We start from the raw sequence: 27168 nt of genomic DNA, 5'->3' as shown, positions 1-27168 counted from the left end.
TGTGGCAAGCCGCGGGAGGGGCCGATTTTTATACTCGGGTGACACCTGATCTCGCCAGCCACTCGCTGCAGGGGGGTGGTATAGGGCTTGAACGTCGCAGGGGGAAGTTGTAATGCCTTCCCTGTCTTTCTATTGGCCAGAAAAGCGCGCTAATGTCTCAGAGATGAAAGTGAAAGTAACTCAAACATCGCGTGGTGCTCGTTTCGAATAACGAGCATCTCGAACACGCTAATACTCGAACGAGTATCAAGCTCGGACGAGTACGTTCGCTCATCTCTACTTAGAATATGTAGCAAAAATGCCGATAACAATGAAGGTCTGAGCGCTCATGTGAGCGACAATAAGGGTTGGAAGTGCCGGGTTCTCACACACAGATCAGGTAATTCCGCTGTCATCACTCCATTCCCAAAATCATTATATTAGAGTGTTGGAAAAATAAGACATTCCCTGAAAATAAGTCTTAACGCATTTTTTGGAGCACAAAATTGTCTTGTTTTCGGGGCACACGGTGGTTGAGTCACTTGGCCTTGTTTCTACATCAAAGGTAGTTTTTTTTTTGCAATATTCCCATGAAGATCACTTCTGACCAGTAGATGGGTGTTCCTAGGTCCCAATGGTTTCTGCCTGTTCTGAGCTGATAGCCCTGTTGGAAATCTTCTGATTTTAAATAAAAGTAAGCAAGATGTGTCTTATATTTGCTGCACTAAGTTTCCTTGGCCGATCACTGTGTCTACATCCTCAACGATATCCATTTTTTGTGCTTCTTTAAAAGAGCTTGAGCAGCACATCTTGAAACCACAGTCTGCTTTGAAGTCTTTACCTGTGAGAGAGACCTTGCTGATGCAGCATAACAACCTTGTGTCTTGTTTGCTGTGCTCAGTCTTGTCGTGGTGTATAACCTGTGACATGAAACTGTCTTCCACAACCTCACGTTTGTAGCAATTTGGCAGTTCCTCACACAGTTTAAAGCCTCCTACGCAGCTGTTTCTCTTAATGACTGTATTCAAATATGAAAATGATGATCATATCACTCGTATGGTATAATTGGTTAATTAATTATATACCTGACTTCAATCCTACAAAATCCCTGACTTTTTGCAAGTGTACCAAGAGGAATTGATGCTGTTTTGAAGGCAAAGGGTGGTCACACCAAACATTGATTTCATTTAGGCTGGCTGCACATGACCGGTTGGGATTCCACAAGCAGGAGCATGCAGCGAAATCAGACTCTGTGCCCAGCCGGCATCCGTGCGTTCCTGTATTTTTTTTTAACTTTTCTGTACTGTGGATGGTCTGCACAGCGAGACGTCGGACATGCGCAGTACAGATTTTCCCACGCTTTTGCTAGGCGATGACCCGGAATCTGCAACGTTTCTGCAATATCAATTGCGGAAGGGACGCAGATCAGACGGCTTCCATTGACCTCAATAGAATCTGTCAGTGCGGAATCCGCTTGAAAATAGAACGTGCTGCAAATTTTTCCTCCATGAGCGTAAAATCGCAATTAATTTTCACTCGTGGGTGGGAAAAAGCATTTTCCAATAGCATAGGCGGTATTTGCTCTGGATTCCTCAATTCAAATATGCCCGTGTGCAGCCGGCCTTAGATTTTTTTTCTCATGTTCATTCATTTTGCATTTTGCTAATTGACAAAAATAAACTATCATCACTTTTAGTTTTGAAAGCAATTTTCTTACTGTGCAGCATTTCCTCCACACCTGCCTAAAACTTTTGCACAGTACTGTGTATTTATCTACCAATGAAATTCTGTTGTTTCTCATCTCTAATCCGTCTTTTGAATTTACAGCTTTCACTGTTGATAATCACATAAGCCATAACTCTACTCTGGGAGGATACCTGAGCAGTGTGGAGAGTAAATCTCCTTATCAGCCCCCTCAAGTCACCCCATCAAGATACTCTCCTGTTCCTCGACATATGCTGGGAGAAGAAGACTTTACCAGGTGAGGCTTAAAGGGGTTGTCCCGAGGCAGCAAGTGGGTCTATACACTTCTGCATGGCCATAATAATGCACTTTGTAATGTACATTGTGCATTAATTATGAGCCATACAGAAGTTATAAAAAGTTTTATACTTACCTGCTCCGTTGCTGGCGTCCTCGTCTCCATGGTGCCGACTAATTTTCGCCCTCCGATGGCCAAATTAGCCGCGCTTGCGCAGTCCGGGTCTTCTTCTTTTCTGAATGGGGCTCCGTGTAGCTCCGTGTAGCTCCGCCCCGTCACGTGCCGATTCCAGCCAATCAGGAGGCTGGAATCGGCAATGGACCGCACAGAAGCCCTGCGGTCCATGGAGACAGAGGATCCCGGCGGCCATCTTCAGCAGGTGAGTATGAAGACGCCGGACCGCCGGGATTCAGGTAAGCGCTGTGCGGGTTGTTTTTTTAACCCCTGCAGCGGGGTTGTCTCGCGCCGAACGGGGGGGGGGGGGGGGTTTAAAAAAAAACAAAACCCGTTTCGGCGCGGGACAACCCCTTTAAGTGTGACATGAAACTAAGGGCCCTTTTACATCTGTTGGGTGCAGGTGCCTGACAGGGCGTCCCAGCGACGATCATTCTTGTGCTGTTACACAGGAACGACCATTGCTAGTGAATAGAGGTTGAGCAGGCTGGGATCGTTCCAACTCACCTGCCCGCCTCCATTCAAGTAAACAGACAGTTGTTCATAAATGAATGCAGAAACTGAATGACGAATGAGAAGCAAACAAATTCTCGTTCGTGGTTCAGTCAGGGCACGCATTTACACTGAACAGCCAGCGAAAATCTAAACTATTTATCGGCCCATGTAAAAGGGCCTTAAGGTGCATACAGTAGCATGATATTAAGACTGTCCCTAAATAACAGCATGATTACCCTTCAGTTTGTCAGCATTTATGAAGTAGGGAAAGTTATTAATAAATATTCTCAAACATTTGTCCCATTTTCATTACATTGCCGATGATTATTGTAGCGCGTAACCTAAAGAAATCAGACAGCTTTTTAATGAGAGTAACTCTAAACTCAGTAACGTTGTTGACAAGTCAGAACAGGAGTGTTCAAATAGTAACAGAAGGCAAAAAATTCTGTAGTTTTCACCTCCCACTTCAGACTGACAGAGAAAGAAGGGAACGGTAGAACATGGAGTCCGCAGAAGCTGGGTGAGTTTATCATTAACAACTCGTTATGCACTCGGTGCAACGAGTGATTGTATTGTTGGAATGGAAGTGAACAGGAGAAGTAAAGCAGAGTCTAAACGCAGCTTATAGCATGTGATTGCCAAAGGAAATCACAACTGCTATCAGTTCCCTAGTGATAGTTGGTAGTACATTGATAGAGACAGTATACAGTGAACACTATATTGTATAGCCATGTCAGGAAAATGCACAGTCTAAAGTATACCTCTCACTGCAAATAGGAGATTTTGTAGGTAAATTAGACAATCTCCAAGGTTTGTCACTACATACCTCATGAAACACATCTGCTTTGCCAATGTCGTTCCTTCCGTAGACTGTTCTGCATGGAATTACATGTATATACGTTCCATACTGAGGCGTAACGCAGGGATTTTAAATACATTTCAAATACTTAGAAACATTTAGAACAGTAGGCACGCATTTAATGACCTTTGGCAGGCACATGGGGGCAGTAAAGTTCAGATACCCTGTTGCTTTCTTTGCTCATAAAGTCATCGCGATCATCTGTGTGACGGAGAAATGCATATTTCAAATTAAATGACATACTGCTAGTCTCCCGAATTGGTAGACCTCTGGAATACACTTGTCATTTTACAATAGAAATCCTATAACAGGGCATTTGTTCTTTAAAGGAAAGGAGGGGCTCAATCTTATGTTTGCAGAGCTTCAGGTAACAACCAGGAAACTGAGATAACCAGGAAAGAGCTTACAAAGACAACAGTCAGCGGAAAAGAGGGTTGGCCGAGCTGAAAACACAGAAAGATTATTGTAAAATATGGACACACGGTTGATACATATCTGATATTGTATCATTTGAGCATGCTAATTGATATTATGGATACTAATACTTATGATCATTGGAAGAGCTTAAAGTGAATGTGTAAGGTTGAACATGCTGGCCTGTCTGTGAACAGTATGTTATAGATAAGGGGTGTTGAGCAGATTAAATATTCAGCACTGCTGGAATGTATATGTTAAGAGGGGGTTCTCATGTTGAGGGACAGTCGTTTCTCTTGAGCACTGTCAGCAAAGTCTGTGATCTGTCTTGAACTATCAGTTCACTGCACCATCTGTCCTCATGGATACATATGTAATCACATAGTAACTATTAGCTGCTGGTGCCATTACTGCACAAATAGAATGTCTTTACAGTAATGAAGGCTGCACTTGATCGCCAGTTCATGTTTCATCAATCTGTAGGGAAAGTTTACATGTTGGTACTCCTCAGCATCATAAATACTTTCCCCTTAGGGTTTATTCAGAAGGGCGTATTTTCCATCCATGTGCTGTCCGTTTATTTTACGGACAGCACATAGACCCGTTATAGCCAATTAGCCTATTCACATGAGCACTTTTGCTGCATGTCTTATTCTGGTTCGTATCATGGACAAGAGTAGGGCATGCAATGTCTACTGTCCCTGCAGCTTGCACCGCATACGAAAGTGCATTCCTGTGCTGTCCATTGTGAGATTTTTTTATGCACAACTCGCATAGACCCAGGAATGGACCATTACGGTTTTATTTTAGAATTTCCCAGTTTAAATGTTCAAGAAAAGTTGAGCAGCTTTGCAAATATATGGCAGTATTCGATTATATAGTAACCTTCAAGATTACATAGTCCCAAATGGCTACACTTGTGTTTAAGGCCGGCTGCACACTAGCATGTTTTGCTGCATGCCGCCCTCATGTGACAGTCAAGTAGCACGCAGCAAGTATGAAATGACATTGCATACTTGCTGCAGGCCGCCAATTGCCATGCACTATATGCACTACATGGCGGCTATATTGTATGTGCACATAATACGTGCCAAGATAGAACATGCTGCGATCTTTATTGTATTTTGTAATATGTGTGATTGGCAGCATTGGAGCCTACGGCAGATTGGTATAGCGCATTCCATGTGCAAAACCCCTGTGCGCAATACGCTGTAAAAATATGGTTGTGTAAAGGAATACTTAGGCTTAACTTTTGAGCTGTGTGAGTTCAGAGCCTTAGGCCTCATGTCTATGGGTGGGTTGGATTCCATTTGTGGAAGCCCGCGGCGGAATCCGACCCTCCCCGCGGCCGAGGACTCTGCATACCTGTTTGGGTATTCTTTTTTTTCTTTTGCGAATTTGTTCGGAAGTGCTGGCCAGCACACAAGCGCAGTACAAGGGTTTCTTTCAAACTCCTGCTTTGCCGCAGAATCTGCGGCCCGTCCGCAATTCAATTGTGGATGGGTTGCGGATCGGATGGCTTCCATTGACTTCAATGGAAGCCGTCCACAAGTAATCTGCACTAAAATGGAGCATGCTGCAATTTGTTTTTTAACCAAAAGATCCGCAAAACAAATCTGCATGCTTGAATACAGCTGCGGACACCCATGCTTCCCTATGGGTGGCTTGAATTGTGGATCTCCCACAAGTCAAATCTACCCGTGGACATTGGGCCTTACTGACTCTTTAGAAGTCAGGAAATTATTGAAAAGGAACAGCGCCACAGACTGGATTTTAATGCTCATTAGTCTGAAGAAGGACTATAGTTTAGAAACGTCGCCACCTGTGAAGTATTGTTGCATGAATCCCTTGTGAAATTAAATAACATTTCTTCGGTGTTATTGCATTGACGTGCAAATCCGGTGCTTGTTTTTTCATTCTTTATGTAACTAGGACCCAGTGTATATGGGTTGGCTAGTATATACTTGTTTAGTTATTCCTTTCTGTCTTGTGGGTGATCTTCTGTGAATTATTTGCCTTTCTGTTCTCTCAAAGGATTACCAGAACTTCCTGTATGATGAAATTACATGGACTGTTTCACACAAATTGTTCATAGGTGGTAAAAACTCCTATCACAGTTACTGGTGATGATTAGAGGCTCCTGCCACACATTTATAATGAAAGAGATTACAGTTCATCCTCCATGACTGTATATTTATGGTCTGTGGCTTTTTTTAGGTAAATGTAGAGGGTAGTGATAATTACAGTATCCTCCCTGCAGGCAGAGACGATACTGTCTCTAGCTGCTCACGTGATGCTGTGCTGATACATCATAGGACTGATGGCACAGAACAGTGAAAGAGAAAGCAGGGAGTAATCTAAAAATCAAGATAGTATCTCACAAGTATCAGACAGGAGGCTGCACATCACGGAAGGGAGTACAATATATATATAGGGGACGTTAGAGCGTGACGAGCAATAAGAGGTGTAGGGATGGAAAAATGTGTTTTCACTGGAGTGTTTATTTAAAATCAAGTCTGTGTTGTTTTTCCTTTTCAACAATTGCCATCTGTTGTTTACATAGCTGTTAGCCCCATGCTTGTCAGCTGACTGCTGTATCCCCCCCCCCCCCCATTTCCCCATAAACATGTACAATTGGATCTGCCAAATAATTTTGTTTATTGCTATAGAAAGATGGGCAACAGCAACCGCCAAATACCTCTGTTATACTTAATCTGGGAGGAAAAGATTGAATGATTTAAATGGAATCTGTCATCTATTATGAGCCCTATAAACTGAAATAATGGGCTCACAGGCGATGCAGTGCTGAGTCTCAGGATGTGACTATTATACTTGCCTTCCTCAACATTCCCTCGCTGTCCGCCAGCAAAGCCAGCTCTCCATGCAAGCCGTGGACTACTTATACATGTGCACATAATAAGGACTACGGTAGTTCTCTCACTATGAGCATGTTCTAATGTATTTCGGGGATGCATGGAGCAGCAGCTTTATGAGCAGACAGCGAGGTAATGGTGAGGAAGAGAAGTATAAGAGAGGCATCGCCAAATATGGCGTCGCAACTCCTAGGAGATGACAGACTGACAAAAGTTGCCAAATAGTTAACCCTTTCCAATTCACTGTCTGACCTCTGAAGACATTATAATTTAAGGCTGTACAGCTCCGATGTTGAAAGACATCTGTCGGGGTTCTCTTACTGTATATTGCCAGCCTCTCTGCTGTCGGAGCCTATCGAACGTGTCACCTCATGCAGTACTGGCTTTAGCCAGCATATAGCCCCATTATATAACAGCAGAAAAACAGTAAGCCCCCTAGGAATACCAGGATACAAATTGGACTGGAAAGGGTTAAAATGCAAAGGGAAAAATCTTCAGCAAATCCGCAGTATTTCAGTTTCCACACTGCAGAAAAAAAAATGCAACATGCGTTTTTTTTGTCACTGCAGATTTTCCGCCATGTGTGGCTTTACCCTACAGATAAGGTTTTGCGTGTGCTTGCTGCCCTCCACAGCACTGTTCTGCATTATGGCAGTATATACCACTAGCACCATATTTCTATACACATATACCACATTTTGAACATAGCGGCACTTGCTATGCAGGTATTTGTACCTCTTTGTCTTGTGTCTGCACCTAACTTCTAAACTCCAGTTATCCTCTAAAACTGAGCACTGCAGCCTTCTGTGTTATAACTGTAATATGTAATTAGATTGGATCATTTACCTAAAGGAATAAATGGAAGGTTTCATTAAGAGACTTCAATGTCCTGTGCAGATATTATGACCAATTCCAGTTGAACCTGTTTTGCAAACCTCTAGTTTCAGAGATGAATGCTGGGAATTTAATATCTGACTAACACACACAGACACAGGATAATGATCAGTTTGTTCAAGAGCAGGACCTTCTGAGTCTTAAAAAACGGTCATGTGAGTATATCACTGGGACTGCAGGATATAGTGCTTCACTAGCCCATTCTTAAGGCTTCACATCACGTGTACAACTGAACGTGGTTGCTTTCTTAGCAGTATGTACCAAGATCACTAAGTACTAAGGTTTAACGCACAGGTGTAGGATGAGTTCTCATCTGCGTTGGAATCTCGGTTTGGAGTTTTGTCGCAGATATAGCGCAAAAAATACGGAAAAAATAGCACCATTTACAGTGCTTTTTTTCCAGTAAAATGCCAGGCAGCTGAATGGAAAGCAAACAGACCCCATTAGGGCTCATGTCCACGGGCAAAATGACATTTAAAATCCGCAGCGGATCTCCCGCGCGCGGATCCGCACCCCATAGGGATGCATTGACCACCCGCGGGTACATAAATACCCGCGGATCGTCAATAAAAGGGATTTAAAAAAAAATGGAGCATGAAAAAATCTGGACCATGCTCCATTTTCATGCGGGTCTCCCGCGGGGACGGCTCCCGCGGGCTTCTATTGAAGCCTATGGAAGCCGTCCGGATCCGCGGGAGACCTAAAATAGGAATTTAAAGCATTTACTCACCCGCAGCGGGCCGCGAAGCTCTGCTCTTCCTCACGGCTGCATCTCCCTTGCTTCGGCTCGGCGGATGTGCCCGGCGCATGCGCGCGGCACGTCGACGACGTGCCGGCGATGTGCCGCCGGCGTCAGGAATTCATCCGCCGGCCGAAAATGAAGATCCGGCCGTGAGGAACAGCTGATCTTCGCCGTCCGCTACGGAAAGGTAAATGCTTTTAAATTTCTATTTTCAGCGCTCATGTCCGCGGGGCAGGAGGGACCCGCTGCAGATTCTCCATGTAGAATCTGCAGCGGATCTGATTTTCCCCGTGGACATGAGGCCTTATAGTTAATGGTTTCCATTCGGCGCTGTTCGGTTCCATCATAAGACAGAGGAGGAAAACGGACCCCCCGCCGCAGATGGGAAAACATACTTATGTATTAACTTGGGTGACCCTCATAGGCAAACATGTCATTTCTTTATTTTTATTGTAAAGGACCGGTACATACTGTTAAAACACATTTTACAGGTAAATCCCATGAAATACATCGAAACCATGTGCTTTACCTGTACAAACCGGACTGTAAAAAACTGCATTGAAAAATCGCAGCGATTCATGATAAAATGTGTTTTTGACAGTAATTAACTCTTTAAAGACCAGAAATTTCTCAATTTTTCTTTTTCATTTTTTCGCCCCACTTTTCAGGAGCTATAACTTTTTTATTTGTCTGTCGACGCTGCTGTATGAGGGCTTGATTTTTTGCGGGACGAGTTGTATTTTTTTATCTATTTAATGTAACATAATATATTGATATACTTTTAAAAATGTGGGTTGAAAACAAAAAAAAAAAACACAACTGTGCCATTGTTTGGTTTTTATGGTATTTATGGTCAGTACAAATGTGGCAATACCAAATTTATTTAGTTTTTTTTATGTAATACTGCTTTACAAAATAGCTTCTGTCACTACATAATGAGACTCATAACGTTTTTATTTTTTCATTAATGTTTCTGCGTGAGGGCTTTTTGTTTGTGAGACAACTTGTAGTTTTTATGAGTACCACTTTGGGATACATACAAAGTTTTGATCACTTTTTACTCAATTTGTTTTACAAAGTAATTGCAATTCTGACATTGTTTTTTTTTTTTTTTTTTAAAGCGTTCAACATTAGAGGTGAGCGAGCATACTCGCTAAGACAAACTACAGTGCCTTATGTGAGTACCTGCCCGCTCGAGCGGTGAGTTGCAGGAGTGAGCAGGGAGGAGCGGGGGGGGGGGGTGAGAGTGAGATCTCCCCCCCCCCTCCGTTCCTCCCCGCTCCCCGCCAGCACCCGAATCTTTAGAGACGAGCGGGCAGGTACTCGCATAAGGCACTACTCACTCGAGTAGTTTGCTTTAGCGAGTATGCTCGCTCATCTCTATTCACCATATAGGTCAAATAATTATATATTTTAATAGTTTTGTGGATACGGCGATTCTAATTATGTTTATTTTATTTTTTGATGTAAAAAATTGTAAAATGAACTTTTTGAACTTTAATATTTTTCATTTTTTTATATTATCAAAAATGTTATTCAACTTATTCATGTTTTCTTTAGTCTCCATAGAAGACGTGAACTTACAATAGTTTGATCATTTCTACAATATATGGCAATACTTCTGCATATTGTATTTTTAATAGAGATAAGCAAACCTACTCGGCCACGCCCCTTTTTCGCCCGAGCGCCGCGATTTTTGAGTACTTCCGCACTCGGACGAAAAGATTCGGGGGGCGCCGTGGGTGAGTGGGGGGTTGCAGCGGAGAGTGGGGGGAGAGGGAGAGAGGGCTCCCCCCTGTTCCCCGCTGCTACCCCCGCTCCGCCACGCCTCCCCCCGCCCCCCGGATCTTTTCACCCGAGTACGGAAGTACTCGAAAATCGCGGTGCTGGATCGAGTAATTACTCGAAACGAGTACGTTCGCTCATCTATAATTTTTAAGCTCTGCCTGTGGCAACCCCCGGATGGCTGCTTAGACGAGCTCTAAACTTTGACAGAGGCATCTAAACAGTTAATTGCAGCAATCAACGCTAGCTTTGATTGCTGCAGTTGCAGATGGGTGTCAGCAGTCAAAAACAGCTGTCATCTGACAGGTATGGAGTGGTACATCTTTTGGCGGAGGCTGTTAAGTGGCTTTATTCTGTAGTGCTAAAAAGTGCATGGGAAAGTGGGTGCATCGCAGTCGGATGACAGCCAGGCACTTGGTCTAATACCAGGGCCCGAAGAAACCTCAGATCTCCTGTGTTTAACCCTTTACACGTCATGGTCAGTGCGACCACAGCATTAAAGGCCTGACAGAGGGAGGGGGCTCCCTCTGTCACTGATCGGACTCCCGCGATGTGATGATGGGGTCCCAATGGGTTGCTATGGTACTCAGAGGCTTAAATATAGCCTCCGGGTCTGCTATCTACATTGGCTTATGATGTTCAGCCTCTGGCTGACCTCATAGGCTTTCTAATGCACTACTATACTGAAGTATAGTAGTGTAATAGGAGAGTGATAAAATATACTAATAATCAAGTCCTCTAGTAGGACAAATAAAAAAGTAAAAAAAAAAAAAAATTCAAAACCCCTCTTTACCCCCTTTACTATGTAAAAAAAAGCACATATGTGGGATCACATTCACAATGGCCCAGAGAAAAACGTTTGTACGTTATTTAATCCGCAGACTGCACGTCATGAAAATTTAAAAAAAAAAAATATGCCGAAAAAAGTTACTTTTACCTATCGTGCCTTACAAAAAACAGAAAGTGATTAGAGTGTCGCATGGATCAATAAATAGAACTATTAAAAAGTACAACTCATGGCTTAATCACAGGGGCGTTTTTTCACGCGATTTGCAGGTGCGTTTGCGATCCGCATCTATATAGACCCAATGCTTTGCAATGGGAGCGGTCACATGTCCGTTTTTTATGCAGATGCACCGAAAATTATATGACACAACAATTCGCAGAACGCATGTAACTGCATTCTGCGCAAATCGGTGTTCTTGTATGTGCGTTCAATGGGGCCGGCGGCAGCAGCGCTGACCCCAATGAGAACATATACTAAAGATCGTTCTCCTCTGTCAAAGCTGCGGCAGAGGAGAACGATGTTCTCCCATTGAATTCAATGGAGCCGGAAATACAGCCGGTTCCATTGAAAGCAATGGGCTGCCGGCCAGCGCTGTATTAATTTTCGGGGAAGGGCTTTAAATATAAGCCCTTCCCTGAAAACCATCCAAAAAAGTGTAAAAAATATATATACTTACCTTTTTGCAGCTGCCAGGAATCAGTCACGCCCAGCCGGCTCTTCTCCTGAACTGCTTTCTGTAGTATTCAGCAGCCGGGGATTTAAAATCCCCGTCTGCTGAATTGGCTGCCTCTGATTGGTCCCATCCCTCAGCCAATCAGAGGCGGCACTCACTCACCCATTCATGAATGGGTGAGTGAGTGCCGCCTCTGATTGGCTGAGCACTGTGACCAATCAAATAAAAAATTATTTTTTAATTTTTTTTTAAATTGTGAAAAAGTTGCAAGAAAAGAAACTTATATAAATTTGGTTTTGACATAATCGTACTGGCCTTCAGAATTAATGTAACATATTATTTATACTGCACGGGAGACACTGTTAAAAATTAAATAAAAATAAAAATGCTAGAATTGCAGATTTAGTTAATTGGATAAATGAAGACTAGAGTTCATCCTGCAAGACCTACAAGACCTGTTAGGGCTCAGTCAGATGGGCGTTTTTACATGTGTTTATTCACACGTAAAAAAGATCACACTGCGCATGTAAAAATAAAGTGTGACCACGTCCACTGCCACCCATATGTTCTATCTTTTTTAGGTGCGAATTTTATGCGCATGTAAAATTCCGACATGTGACCACTGCCATGGAAAAGCATTGGTTCTATTAGATGCGAATCGCGAAGGCACAAAACATGCGCAGCGAACAAACACCCATCTGACTGAGGCCTTAGAAGCTCCACCAATGGAAAAATAAAATTGCTATGGCTCTTGGAATGCAAATTTTATTTTAAAATAAGTGTTTTTTGTGTACAAAAATAGCAAAACATAAAAACACTGTATGAACTTGTTATCGCCGGAATCGTGATGACCAGGATTTATTTTGCACACTGAACACCATAAAAATGAAATCCAAAAAACAAATTGATTTTCTTTTTTCACTAATCCCTTTAAAAAAGTTAATAAAAGTTATACAGTACATTATATGTACCCAAATATGATGCCATAAAAAATACAACTTGTCCCGCAAAAAACAAGCCCTTATATGGGTAGGTCGACGGAAAAATAAAAAATGTATGGCTCCTGGAATGCAACGATTAAAAAAACGGAAATATTAGTTGGTCATTAAGATACAAACAGACTTCATCATTAAGGCCGGCTTCACATAGCTGAAAAAATTGTGTGGGATTTGTGCGTTATGAGACGCACAAAACTCGCACAAATATGAACGCCAATCTTTTGAATGGGGTCTTACAAATGACCGATTTTTTTTTTTTCCTGCATGCCACCGCAATGCTATATGGGAAATATATCATGGCATGTTCTATCTTGTGCGTGATCTCGCATTGCACTACCCATTGTTTTTCAATGATCCCTGCATCCCCGAAGTGATGTGAGGCTGTTTTCCATGAAAACGCCTCGCATCCCTGGGGAATTCACATGGTGGGGGAGTGCGATATGGGGGCGGGATTCACAGCCCCATATCGAGCTTGCCTGTGTAAAGTTAGCCTAAAGCATTTTTTTCTGGCCTGCACTTTTTTTTGCATAGGCCTCTCTACAGGAAAGAAAAAACACATAAAAAATGTGTGAATAAATAAAAAACCTTACCAAAAAATACCTCTATAAAATGCATGCCTTTAGAGGAAAAATAACACCAAAAAAGTGTGTGAGGGAAGCCAAGGAGGAAAGGGACTATGAGGAGAGAGAGTTGTTAAGAAGAGAGATCACATGGAAATAAGTTAGGGTGGTGCAAAATGACAGGCGACACAAATTAGTCAGCTGTCGTTCCACCTCACTGTAAAACAGTATTGTCTTTCAGCATGTTCGAACCAACCCTATAGACGTGACTTGATGACATCACCTGGGTAGCGTGAGCTGTGACCTGATGACAGTCAACTCACTAGGAATGATGGGAATGTGAACTATCCTACTGAGCTCTGTAACTAAAAGCTTCTAATATGTAACGCAGGAACGAGATCTTTGTCCCTCGCTATCACTCCCAGGAAATGTTCCTCGGTTTGCATCTCACAGATACAGTTTTTCCATTGTCATGGTCAAATACATAGGGACAGAAACTTTAATAAAACGTTGCCTAATTAGAAACACCCAGGAAAAGGTTAAATCAATGAAACAGAAAAGAGGTGTTAGCAACACCCTACTTGTATTGTGAGAAAGAATGTGTCAGTGAGAAAGAGAGAAAGCAAATAAGTGTTCAAACACCCCGGCGAGAGAGCTGAACGCTGCCTGCAACTTGAGAGATCTGTAGGAGAGGCAGCAAGCAGAGCAGAGGGTGCAGACAGATAACTGGTGGGTTAGCACACAGCTGGGAGTCATAGGTTCAATGACAACCAAGTAGTTACAAGGGGCAGGATAAGAACATTCAGCTGAAGTCCAAAAGGTGGGAACGTAGTCTGGGAGCCGCCCTCATGTTTACTGTGAATGTCTCGTCATCGATGTCTTATCGAAGACCTCCAAGCTCCGCATCCTCCAAGCGACAGCTACTGGCACACAGGACACACAAAGAGAGGTAGGAAGGAAAAGTAGGGAGAAATCAGAATTATTCTGAAATCAAAAAGCATGAAGAGTATCCATAAGAAGTATTCTCGTGAAGAGATACAATAGGTGTTAAACAGATGTGATGAGTTGTGTTGCAATCCACAGTTGTTCCTGCCCTGAAACTTGTCGGGAGGTTTCATTAGACAGTGTTTTCCTTTGATAGCACTCGTCAGACAGGCTTTGCAGCACCTTCTATATTCAGCTTTCATCTCATCTAGCCGTTGATCCAGGCGGACTACAACATCCTTCTTCCTCTGTTGTCCTCTCCTATCTGTATTTCCTATTGTATTCTACCTTTTTGATACCTTTTTCAGAAGGTCCAGGCAGATGTTTCTCTCTCCAGCTTCTTTATATTCTCCATAGCCTTTGCCTTTTATCTGTTCTGCCTCGCTCATTTATCTGTATTCTCCTGCCATTTCTCATCCTCACACCTTTACCTCTTTCACTTGGCTCTGAGTGCTAGACATGTCTTTTCGTCGTGTCTCCAGGGAACCACGCAAGATCATTCTACATAAAGGTTCTACAGGACTGGGCTTTAACATTGTTGGTGGAGAAGATGGAGAAGGAATTTTTGTATCATTTATTCTTGCCGGAGGACCAGCGGACCTCAGCGGAGAGCTGCGTCGTGGGGACCGTATCCTCTCTGTGAGTTTAATGTTCAACTTTTGATGATCAGTCTTATCTAAATGCAGTAGGTTCTGTCATAAGAGATATTAGCAAGTATAATTTAATCAGAATGAAGAGCTGAGCATGTAATGTCAGACATTCTTCCCTCAATATCTTTGCTTGTGTATGATACTTACTGGATATCTACCCAATTAAATAAGTGTTAATTTATTATTTTCTTTAGTGTAATATGGGCATGTTTTCCTGTTACAGGTGAATGGAGTGAATCTACGCAGTGCAACACACGAGCAAGCTGCTGCTGCACTAAAACGGGCAGGGCAAACAGTCACAATTGTAGCACAATACCGACCTGAAGGTAAGACACATTTTCCATATTCCAACTTGTTCAATGACCTGGACAGATTTTTCTATGTGTAATGAATAGAGATGAGCGAGCCTACTCGGTAAGGCAGTTACTTGAGCGAGCATCACTATTCTCGAGTAACTGCTTAGTGATCCGAGCAGGCTCGGGTGGGCTGCAGGGGTAAGTGAAGCCGGGGAAAGAGAGAGAGAGATCTCTCTCACTCTTCCTCCCGCTCCGCTCCCCCCGACCCCTGCAGCCCACCCGAGCCTGCTCGGATCACTAAGCAGTTACTCGAGAAGAGCGATGCTCGCTCGAGTAACTGCCTTACCGAGTAGGCTCGCTCATCTCTAATAATGAATTATCATTGTGAATTAAAGGGAGTTTGTCAGCTCGAATGTACTGTCTAAACTACAGGCATCATGTTATAGAGCAAAAGTGTTTGAGCAGATTGATATATGGTTTTATGGGGAAAGATTCCGTATAATTTGTATTATATTCATTTATAGCTTTGTACATTATGAACTGAACAGTCCAATCGGAGGTCCTATCAGTGATTGACAGATGGATCGTTGAGTTCTGTTATTGGCTGCAGCCCATATGACGTCCTGTAAACTGGGCGGGACTGCAGCTGTAAATAGAGACCGAAGCAGGGGTGCCAAGCACAATTATGGGGCGCAGTGGGAGCGGGGAGAGGTGAGTATATGACAGTTTGTTATGTTACTCATTTGGGAAGGGGTTGTACCGAGATGGTCAACCCCCTTTAAAAAGGTTGATCTCAATGGAAGCCCTCTAACAATAGATTGAAATACAGCTTCTGAAATACTCAGTTGTCACCTGCTACGAGTTTGTAAAGCTATAGGGAAAATATAGTATTATTGGGTGCCCATTCAAATGAATGGCAACCCTGTAATAAATAGTTCTGACATGTCTGCTGAAGCAGCTCACCACTGGCTAATAGAAGGGATTCCCAAAAGGACATCTACTTCTGTGATATCCATATGCCCGAATCGGACATATACATGGGTTGTCCACTTGTGACCATCTACTTAAAGGGAAACATATTACCACTTCTTATTTTACTAAGGAAAACTGTATGCTGAAATATTATTTTTGTGTGATCTGTTTTTATTTTAGAACTGTATATTTTTTTTATTACCTACCTGATTATGAGGGGGATTTTACATGAGCCGTTGCTCTGAGTTGCGGATAGCAGTTCAGACATTTGCTTTGCAACAGCCAAATGGACAAAAACGTCAGTCAGAAAATGGCCCATTGATTTTGATGTGAGAATGTTTTAAGGGGTTGTCCACTTCTATCTTGAGAATAGATTATCAATAGGTAAGAAGTGGACAACCCCTTTGGGTATGTTTTGTGACTTCTGCACATATCACTATGTAAGTAGAGGTAGGGAGGTAAGCTGTCCCAATCACATGCTAAAACGAAAAAAAGGGGTTTGGTATTGTGTTAGCCAGTAGAGCAAAGTGTGATTGTTCTCAGTGAGAGAAACCAAGTAATCTTGTAAATATGATACCTTTTAATGGCTAACAAAAATACATGATGTTACAGCGAGCTTTCGGGTCTTCTATCGATCCTTATTTTTTTTTAGCCTGATGAAGGATCGATAAAAAACTCGAAAGCTCGCTATAGCATCATGTATTTTTGTTAGCCATTAAAAGGTATCAGATCTACAAGATTACTTGGTTTCTCTCACTGAGAACAGTCACAATTCACATGCTATCAACGGTGTACATCTGTGTTATTTGCCTCCAGTTTTACAATGCTATACATGTATGAGGGCTGTTTTACACGGAATGATTATTGGATTGTGTGAATTTGAATGAGAAGCATTGAGTGTAAAGTAAACATGGCCAATGATTTACCCACAAACGCTAATTTGTTTGCTTACCTTTTGTCATTCATTTTATGCTGGCATAATGATAATAGTTGGAATGTTCTGTGTAAATGGTGATCATTCAGTCATTGACGTTCTCTGGTACGACTGAATGATCATAAATTAAAGTGATTTATCTGCATGTGTAAACTGTCCACACAAACTGTCATCGTTCGCTCGTTGGAATGATTTCTCGCTTTGTGTAAAAGGATCCTGATTCCTTGCCTTTCACTGTAAACTGCTCAGAAATGATAATGATCTCTACAGAACAGGAAGTGTCCGCCTATTGACGGCTCATTAACGACATAAATGCGCATTATTCCCTTTGGTAGCAAAAATGCATCGCGTTGCACGAAACTTGCATGTACATGCAAGCGCAAAGCCATTTTTGTTTCTGCTCCCATAGGGAAAAATGGCTGATTCTTCAACAGAATCATCCAAAAATAGGATATGCTGCAATTTTTCTCTCGCCTCGCTTCTTCTCACGGCGCTGTGAGAGAAAAATCACATATGTAAATGCACCTATTAAAAACAATGGGTTCTTTTCCTGTTCGATTTCTGTGCATCTCGCAACGCACAGAAATCGACCAGGAAAATCGCAGTGTAAATGCACTCTAGCGATAACTTTTTGCCAAGAACGCTCTGTGCGAAACCACCATTAAAGTTTTAGACTTTAAAGGGTCAGTTTTTAATCATAGGTCATTTTTGTAATTACTGGATATAGTTTTTATAGGGCTCTAAAACCATAGAACACCTGTTTTAATTTGCAGTTTCACTCACCATGCCCAAATGCAGTATCAGCAGTCTCCTGCTCCGTGTAACTTCCAGGTTCCAGATTTAATTGTGATCTGTTAATGTTCACTCTCAGGCCTTAGGCCTTAGTCACACGGGCGTTTTTTCACGCGATTTGCGCATCGCATGACGGATGCGCATGCGCAAATCGCGTGACCGGCGCCGAAAAATCGGCCCAAAAATCGCCCGAAAATCTGCTCCTAGCCGCGTTTCATTAGAAACGGGCCGGAGCTGTCCAGCGCATTGCATTCAATGGAGCCGGCAATACAGCGGCTCCATTGAATGCAAGCGCTGCGGGCGTGCGCGGGGTTAATTGTCGGGAAGGGGTTAAATATATAACCCCTTACCTGCAATGCATCCTTAAATGTGAAAAAATAAAAAAAAAGGATGTACTCACCTGCTCCCGGCAGCTGGAGATCCCGGCGGTCGGCCTGCAGTGGGTGTGAAGGAGGTGTGACTCAGGCTTGCCCCTGATTGGCTCAGCGCTGAGCCAATCAGAAGCAAGTCTCAGTCACACCCATTCATGAATTCATGAATGGGTGTGACTGAGCTCAGCCTCTGATTGGCTCAGGCTGAGCCAATCAGGGGCAAGCCTGAGTCACACCTCCTTCACACCCACTGCAGGCCGACCGCCGGGATCTCCAGCTGCCGGGAGCAGGTGAGAACATCCTTTTTTTTAATTTTTTCACATTTAAGGATGCATTGCAGGTAAGGGGTTATATATTTAACCCCTTCCCGACAATTAACCCCGCGCACGCCGGCAGCCCATTGCTTTCAATGGAGCGGCTGTATTGCCGCTCCATTGAATTCAATGGGCAAACATCGTTCTTCTCTGCCACAGCTGTTCCAGCTGTGGCAGAGAAGAATGATTTGTCTTCTATATGTTCTCAATGGGGTCGGCGCTGCTGCCGCCGGCCCCGTTGAGCGCATATAGAGAAGAGAACAGGAATCGCAGATCGCAGATAGGTGCGATCTGCGATTTCTGTTCTCTAATTTATCGGACGAGCGCATAAAAAGCGCTCATGTGTCCGATACCATTGCAAAGCAATGGTTTTAAAAAGTCGCCGGACGCATGCGCATGCGCAAATCGCGGCAATAAACGCCCGTGTGACTAAGCCCTTACATAGTTCTTTGCTGTGGATTAAGTCAGAACAATTAGGTAGAAATCTGTGATTGTGGCCTTCTAAGAAGATACATACTAAGTGCAACAATTTAAGGTGTGGGAAAGATTTAAGGGACAGTAGTCATCAATGATATCATGTCTGCTGGCACCGTTGAAGTAGATGGCAAGCAGTCAATCTTTAGCTAGACTATAATAGGGTTCACCCGGTGTCCATTATGCCTTTTAGCATTTTCTACTGATTTTAATGGAAATCTGCAAAGGAGGCTTTGGACAGAACCTCTGACACAGATGTGAATGAGCCCGAAAAGCTTTTTGGAAAATTAATAAGATGTTCAACTGAATCCTTGAGTGTGCAGATGTTTTATAATTATAACTTAAGCTGGGTTGGGAACCTACTTGCTGCACCTCCCCAAAAACTGAATACAGTATTGTGATTCACCACGTATGTAGCCAAAAGCAGAGGCAGAAAGAACTCCGCATAAAGGCTCATTCACACAGGTGATATTCTTGCACATGTTCCATCCAATTGCAATATGGATGGGACCTTCACAGGAAAAGAACCCATTCGGGTTCATGCACACATTAATGATTTTTCACTTGGACTGAAGGCCCTATTCTTGTGTGAGTCTTGCATGTGAATAGGACATGTAATGTGCAGTGCCAAAGACATTAGGTAGCAAATGGATGGAGTGACCGTGGGATGTGCGATGCGAGTTGTGCCCGAGAAAATCGCTATCGGCGTGTATATATACAGCCACAGGGCTTCTACCCACTAGCATTTTTTTTAACGCTGCGATATCGCTGCCTTTTCTTTTTTAATGCAATTGCTGCATGACCTATTTTTTTGTGTTTTTGCTATTATTTTCTATTTTACGGATCAGTATTTGCCTAGTTGAAAATAAAATTTATATAGGCAAATCCAGATGAAATACTGATGACATAGAGCTATACTGTCATATGAAACACGTCCGTATTACGGATCCGTACTATAGACGTATTACAGTATGCTGTAAGCAGCCTAATAGTACAGTTATATATTCCACTCATGATACGTTATATTCATGGGCATGTAATGGCTGACTTTGGTGGTTATCACCAAGTGTCGGCAAATGTTTGGCTAAAATATTAAAAGCTCCTTGACTTACACATGTTTGTACGTATTTTTTCTTTATGTGGAAGTGTTTTAAGTACTTGCTTATTTAAAGGGAACCTGTCACCTGCCTTAAGCACCATATAATAACTTATGGTGCTGTTATGACAGGTGACAGGGAGCCGAATGCTTTATTTTTCATACTCATCAGCTTCCTGGCTCCCGTCTGTAAAGGCCACTGGCCGGATGAAAATCTGACTTTTTACAGTCCTACGTGAGTCAGATTTCAGGCCGGCATGCCGACTTTACAGGCAGGAAGCAGGTGAGTATGAAAACTACAGCAACCGGCTTCCTGTCACCTGCCCTGACAGCACCATGAGTTAGTTTAAAGAGTAATTCAATAGTAAAAATAAAAATGCCAGTACAATACCCACACATTAATCATGGCACTATAGTGCTACCATGTATAGTGCCAGCACAGTGCCTCCTTTAATAATGCCAACATACTTTAAAAATAGTATTAGCTGGGTGACCCTCTTGAGACCCCAGAAGCAACATGACTGAGGTGGATGCGAATAGTGTAACTGGAAGACCCTTCCTCTTGTTGGCTGTGGACCCTGGATCTTCTCTGTTTCTAAACATATATATGTATCACCTTTATTGCACAAGCATTCAGTGTATTAAGCATTACTCCGCGTGGTGTTGAAGCAGTGCGCTAATTCAAGTTCTCTATTTAAATGCAGACCGTTTGCTTTTGTCTTGCGTAACTTGCTTAGGATATTGATTTTTGGTTGCCTTGCTTTAGTATGAAACATCCCACATAGGCAAACATATTCACTCCAGGGGAGTTGCTCTCACTTGCAAGAACCTGTTTACCTTGACCTTTGGTACTACACTCTGCCTCCTTATCATAGGGTTTTTCCTGCATTAATATTAACAGTACTTACACGATTATGACATATGAGTTCAAGGTATTGCTACTTCATTTATAAAGTCAATTTTTTTAGTTCCATATAGTGAGTGTAGTTGCACAGATTGCTGATTAAGGGCCCGGTCAGACGAGCGTGGTTTTCACACTGTTAAGCAACGTGTAAACCCCGCTGCTGACATGCAGGATTTCTGCGTGTGAACGGGCTGCCCGTAGCTCCACGGAGCACCCTGTTCACACATCCGTGGTGCGGGCAGCCTGATTTCACGGCTCCTATAGGAGCCTATGGTAAACACCCTGCACAGCGCGCACCACGGAGCACTTGCTGTCTGTTCTTTTTTAGAAGAGCAGATTCTGTGCTTTTAAAAAGGGTCTGTGCGAGCGCTTCCATAGCAACCTATTGGTTGCTAAAGAAGCATGGTTTACACGCTGCTGTAGCAGCGTGTAAAACCACACTCGTCTGATCAAACCGTAAAGGGATAATCCCACCTTAGCCAAACATGGTAATACAGTCCATATGTCACAGCCCCAGTAGCTGAGAGTGTGTTAAAACAACCAAACTGGCTTTTCTAAGCTGTTTCTCTAATGCCTATAATAGTAAAGAGGACTTTCAGCTATCAGACATTTATGCCATAAATCTCTGAGATGGGAATATCTCTTTAATGTCTTTTTATAATCAAGAGATCTCCTCTTTGGCAGGTGTATATTGTAATTTAAATGCTGCTTTAAGACATGTCGTAAATGTCCACATTAATGGATAAGCCATTAATGTCATGGGGGTCAATTGTTTCTGGTCTTCCGTAATGGCCATAACTTCATCCGCATACTAGAGGTCTGCCCAGTGTTACTGAGCAGTGGTGACTGTTTTTCTTAGGCCGAATGCACACGGGCATATTTGCATTGCGGGATCCGGTGCAAGCATTCGCCTCTGGATCCCGCAGGAAATACTGCCTATAGACATACTATTGAAAATCGCTTTTTCCTGCCCACAAGCGGAAACCAACTGTGATTTTCTGCTGGCAGGGGGAAAAAAAATCACAGCATGTTCTATTTTGGTGTGGGCCTCGCACGGATGGCTTCCATTAAAGTCAACGGAAGCTGTCTGTCCCACGGCCCTTCCGCAGTGAGCACTGCAGAAGGGTCGCAGGATCATTGCACAATCTGTATTGCGCATGTGCGCCGGCACATCCGCAGTACAGAAGCTGCCTGCACACGAACACAATGGACATGTACGCGGGGTCACCGCCGAGGCACAGGGTTGGATTCCGCTGCAAAATCTCTCACCTGGAATCCAACCCGTTTGTGTGCAGGCGGTCTTACATATATAGTTTTTTAGGTTTGTTTATATCAAAATACTTTATTTTGGTAACTCACATAACAAAATAACCTCAACAATTTAAGTCCCCACACAGGGGGCAGCAAAGGCGCAAGAGGTAGAAGTACAATCGTCAGCAATACAGCTCTATTAAAGAAGCCATGAACCAGTAAAAGCTAAATTTCAGGTTAATTACATAGATTGTATTTTCTATAGAACTGCCTCAGAAGGGAAAGCTAGAATAACCATCACATAACAATAAACCAGGGGAAGGGAATAGGAAATCAAGCATATGGGGATAAAGTATAGGTGACTTACTTAGGAATGTGAAATTTGTGTGGTTAGATATATTGTTACTGTGAGCGAGCAGACATAATTTACAAAGATACCATTAGGTTGCAATAAGGTGCTGAAGGCCTGGAGAATCCAAATATGAGATCCAAGGCAGCCAGGTTAATACAAAGGCCTCCATTGCATCCTTCCCTGGCGACATGAATTTTCTCCTAGATCATCATACTCGTTACCCTGCAGAAAGTGACAAGGAATGAGACTTCCACTTAACAGGCAATGTGTATCCAGGCGGCCATACATATAAACTGAGATAGTTTGTGGGCTTGATTACGGCATTTGGGAGGTTTGTCCCCAAGAAGAACTGTGGATATAAAAAGTGATTTCTAGAGGGCCCTAAAGACCAGGGGAGTTACTTGTTGCTAAAAATTCAGAACTATTGGGCAAGTCCACCAAATGTGGGCATGTGAACCCACATCAGGCCAGCCTGGGAAGATGCAATGGAGGTATTGTGTCACTAAATATGTTTTGTGCAGCACCTTGAGAGCTGTTCAGATGTCACTTGGTGGCTTTCCTTTGAGATTGTTGTACAGCAGTGGTACCACCTAGCTAAAGTCATAGTCATGTGCAAATTCAATTCCCACTGTTGCATAAAGATAAGCTTTTGGTCAGGGGGTTGATTAATAATGAAATATAATAAAGAGAGAGTACCCCACTGTAGTGGGGATAACAAACATAACCATTCCAAGTAGTTGGGGAGACTCCAGGGATCGTTTTAGTTAGTTAGGAGCTCAAAAAATGGAATACTTGTAGAAGGCAAAAGTTCTCTGCTGTAGGGGGAGTGCACTAATCTGTAAACTAACTTATAGTTAGAGGATTCCCCAGGCTACATTAATCGAACATAATTTGTAAATTAAATTGGTACGACCAAGAAAAAGTAGTACTATCGTGGTCTGGTTTAAAATTGGGATGTGTTAATATGAATGTGAGTGGAGAGAGGAGGGAAGATAGGTTGAAACAAATTTAACACTATGCCAGAAAAGAAAGGAATGGTAGGCTATAGGGTCTGTTAAGTGTATTGCTTAAGGGATGGATAGGTCAGTCCACAAAAAGGTATGCAGGTTATGGGGAAAGTTCTCTTGGCAGAATATATATACCCATAGGGGCATGTGGGAGCCTGCAGCTGTAGCCGTTAATTGGGCTAGTTGGACTGCCTTGAAGGATATAAGTAAATGGGGGTAATGAGAGGCCTTTCAGTCTTTTGTGATAGTAAGTTTAGCTCTAATTCAGGGGTTTTTATGTTGTCACTAGAGATGAGCGAGCGTACTCGGATAAGCACTACTCGCTCGAGTAATTGGCTTTATCCGAGTATCGCTGGGCTCGGGTCTAAAGATTCGGGTGCCGCTGCGGCTGACAGGTGAGTCGCAGCGGGGAGCAGGGGAGAGCGGGCGGGAGAGAAGGAGAGAAAGATCTCCCCTCCGTTCCTCCCCGCTCTCCCCTGCAGCTCCCCGCTCCGTGCCGGCACCCGAATCTTCAGGGACGAGCACAGCGATACTCAGATAAAGCCAATTACTCGAGCGAGTAGTGCTTATCCGAGTACGCTCGCTCATCTCTAGTTGTCACACAATATTTGAGATAAACTACCGGAAAATTTTTTTTAGAACATCTCAATTTTTCCCATTTTTATTGCTATTTATATAGTTTAACATCTCAACTGTACTTTCAAATGAAAGAATAGAAGAAATAAAGAAATTAGGATAAATAAAAGTAAGGGACTATTGGTGGTTTCACATTTTTGGCTAATGCCCACGAAACGTATTTTCACCGCAGTTCCCGCGGCGTAAATCCGCGGCGGAATTCCATTGCAATTAGGTTCTATTGAGCCTATTTACTTAAAGGGGTTGTCCCGCGAAAGCAAGTGGGTCTATACACTTCTGTATGGCCATATTAATGCACTTTGTAATGCACATTGTGCATTAATTATGAGCCATACAGAAGTTATCAAAAGTTATTCACTTACCTGTTCCGTTGCTGGCGTCCTCATCTCCATGGTTGCCGTCTAATTTTCGCCGTCTAATGGCCAAATTAGACGCGCTTGCGCAGTCCGGGTCTTCTTCTCTTCTCAATGGGGCTCCGTGTAGCTCCGCCCCGTCACGTGCCGATTCCAGCCAATCAGGAGGCTGGAATCGGCAATGGACCGCACAGAAGAGCTGCGGTCCACGGAGGTAGAAGATCCCGGCGGCCATCTTCAACCGGTAAGTAAGAAGTCACCGGAGCGCGGGGATTCAGGTAAGCGCTGTGCGGTGTTCTTTCTTAACCCCTGCATCGGGGTTGTCTCGCGCTGAACGGGGGGGGGGGGGGGTGAAAAAAAAAACCCCGTTTCGGCGCGGGACAACCCCTTTAATGCTCACATGCGTGATTCTGCCGCAGGAAAAAAATCGCGGCATGTTCTAATTCACTGCGTTTTTCCGCCGCGAGAGGTCTCCATTAATATAGTATTATAATTGCTTCGATTTCATCCTTCTCAAACCCAACTCAAACAAGCTCAATGGGTTTAAGTCTGGAAACTATGCAACCTATTCCATTCTTTGAAGTCTTCTGGCTTCTTCTTAGCCTCTTAAGTAATCCTGACATACCTTAGAACTATGTTTTGGGTCATTGTCTTGCTGTAATATTAACCACTGAGCAATTAGGAGTATACCAAAGAGTATTGCATGGTGAATCAAAATGTTGTGGTAGCCCTTTTCATCCAGTGTGCCAGTCACCATGTGCAAGTTGCCAACTCTGTATCCAGCAAGAGAGCCCCAGACCAACACGCTTTCTCCTCCATTCTTTCACTTTCTTGACGGTATACAAAAACCCTGCGTGATGTATCAAACATAACATTTTGATTTATCAGTCCATAACATCGTCTCCCACTCTTCAGTAGTCCACTGGAAGTGCTGCTTGACCCAGGCAAGTCTTTTTTTTATTTTACAATCTTAGCAGTGGTTTTCTTACTGATACTCTACCTATATAAAATATAATACCTATAATTATACCAACAGTAAATAGCTATGAAACAAGACATACTACACCAAAACAAGAATCACAGCACAGCCAATCATTATAAAATAACAAGGCAATCTATCTCTACCTGATACTTTACCTGTCAAACCTGCAGATATGTCTTCTGTTCGCAGTTGAAATGGAAACGTCTCTATTTTTTGCTGCCTAAAGCTGTGCTTGAAGATTTTGTGCCGTGAGGCGCTGATAATACTATTGACTCTCGAAAACTTTTGTAGTGGCCGTTGGCCTGTGAGACCTCTTCCTGTCAGAGTTTCTTCCAAGTGTCCTTTGATGGTATACAAAACTGTACTGACTGCCACCTTGGCTTTCTTGGCAATGTTTCTGTAGGACAGACCTACACATCTAAGGGTTATACTTGTCTGTCAGTCTTCTTTGGTTAAATTTCATAATATTGTTATGTTAACTTACTTTTGAACCTTTGAACCATTTCACATTATTTGCTGGACTTTGAACTGTGTTAATGTAAAACAATAACTGGAAAAATTGGGGCTCTAAAGGTTATTCTTACTGTAGATTACTGGCTGTCTGTTGTCGGAGCTTCTCCAGCATGTCCCACACCGCAGTACTGGCTCTAGCCAACAGATGGTGCCATTGTATAATGGCAGAAAAAGAAAGCCCCCTAGGAAACCTTGAATCCAAAATTGGATTGCAAAGGATTAGGGTTCGGAGTAAACAGTCTGCAAATAAGCTGAGTTTATAATCACCATGGCCAAACTCAAGTCTGGTTATACGAGGGCTTGAGTGAATATAGATGGAATAGGGGTTCCAAGGCCAGTGCAAAGAGGGCAGGTGAGAGGGGGCACCTCTGCCTGGTTGCTCTTTTGATCTATATTAATGTATTTGAGGAGGAGGGGAGCTTTATGTGGGCTGTCAGATCAGATACAGTGAGATTATGGCCTTCAGGAATTGGCCTCAGATTCCTATGCGTTTCAGAGTAGCTATTATATAGGCCCAAGAAAGCAAGTCAAATGCTTTTTCAATATTAAGCGCCAACTGTATTTTATGATTAGCATGTTGAATGAGGTGAAGGGTTATTCGAATATTATTTGGACCCTGTCTGGAGTGTATGAAGCCCACTTGATCTTTATGTATGACATGTGGCAGGTGAGGATTAAAGGGGTTGTCCCGCGGCAGCAAGTGGGTCTATACACTTCTGTATGGCCATATTAATGCACTTTGTAATGTACATTGTGCATTAATTATGAGCCATACAGAAGTTATCAAAAGTTTTATACTTACCTGCTCCGTTGCTGGCGTCCTCGTCTCCATGGTGCCGACTAATTTTCGGCCTCCGATGGCCAAATTAGCTGCGCTTGCGCAGTCCGGGTCTTCTGCTGTCTTCAATGGGGCCGCTCGTGCAGAATGCCGGCTCCGTGTAGCTCCGCCCCGTCACGTGCCGATTCCAGCCAATCAGGAGGCTGGAATCGGCAATGGACCGCACAGAAGAGCTGCGGTCCACGGAGGGAGCAGACCCCGGCGGCCATCTTCAGCAGGTGAGTATGAAGACGCC

General features: G+C 43.2%; 1 protein-coding gene across 7 annotated transcripts in view; it reads left to right on the top strand.

Moving 5' to 3' along the window:
* DLG3 (discs large MAGUK scaffold protein 3) overlaps positions 1–27168 on the top strand; it is a 206781-nt gene that overhangs the window by 125305 nt on the left and 54308 nt on the right. For 2 of the 7 annotated variants that reach the window (XM_066580902.1, XM_066580911.1), the window contains 3 exons: positions 1807–1960; positions 14681–14837; positions 15072–15174. In XM_066580902.1, coding sequence (XP_066436999.1) covers positions 1807–1960; positions 14681–14837; positions 15072–15174 — 414 coding nt within the window. Of the gene's footprint in view, positions 1–1806; positions 1961–3106; positions 3150–7796; positions 7825–13894; positions 14164–14680; positions 14838–15071; positions 15175–27168 lie in introns of those variants that run through there. The other 5 variants (XM_066580905.1, XM_066580906.1, XM_066580904.1 and 2 more) reach the window with 5 other exon arrangements.

The sequence above is a fragment of the Eleutherodactylus coqui genome, chromosome 10 (genome assembly GCF_035609145.1).
Source record: "Eleutherodactylus coqui strain aEleCoq1 chromosome 10, aEleCoq1.hap1, whole genome shotgun sequence".
Taxonomy (NCBI): domain Eukaryota; kingdom Metazoa; phylum Chordata; class Amphibia; order Anura; family Eleutherodactylidae; genus Eleutherodactylus; species Eleutherodactylus coqui.
Note: the sequence above shows the minus strand (reverse complement) of the source record. Positions and strands in the feature narration are given on the sequence as shown.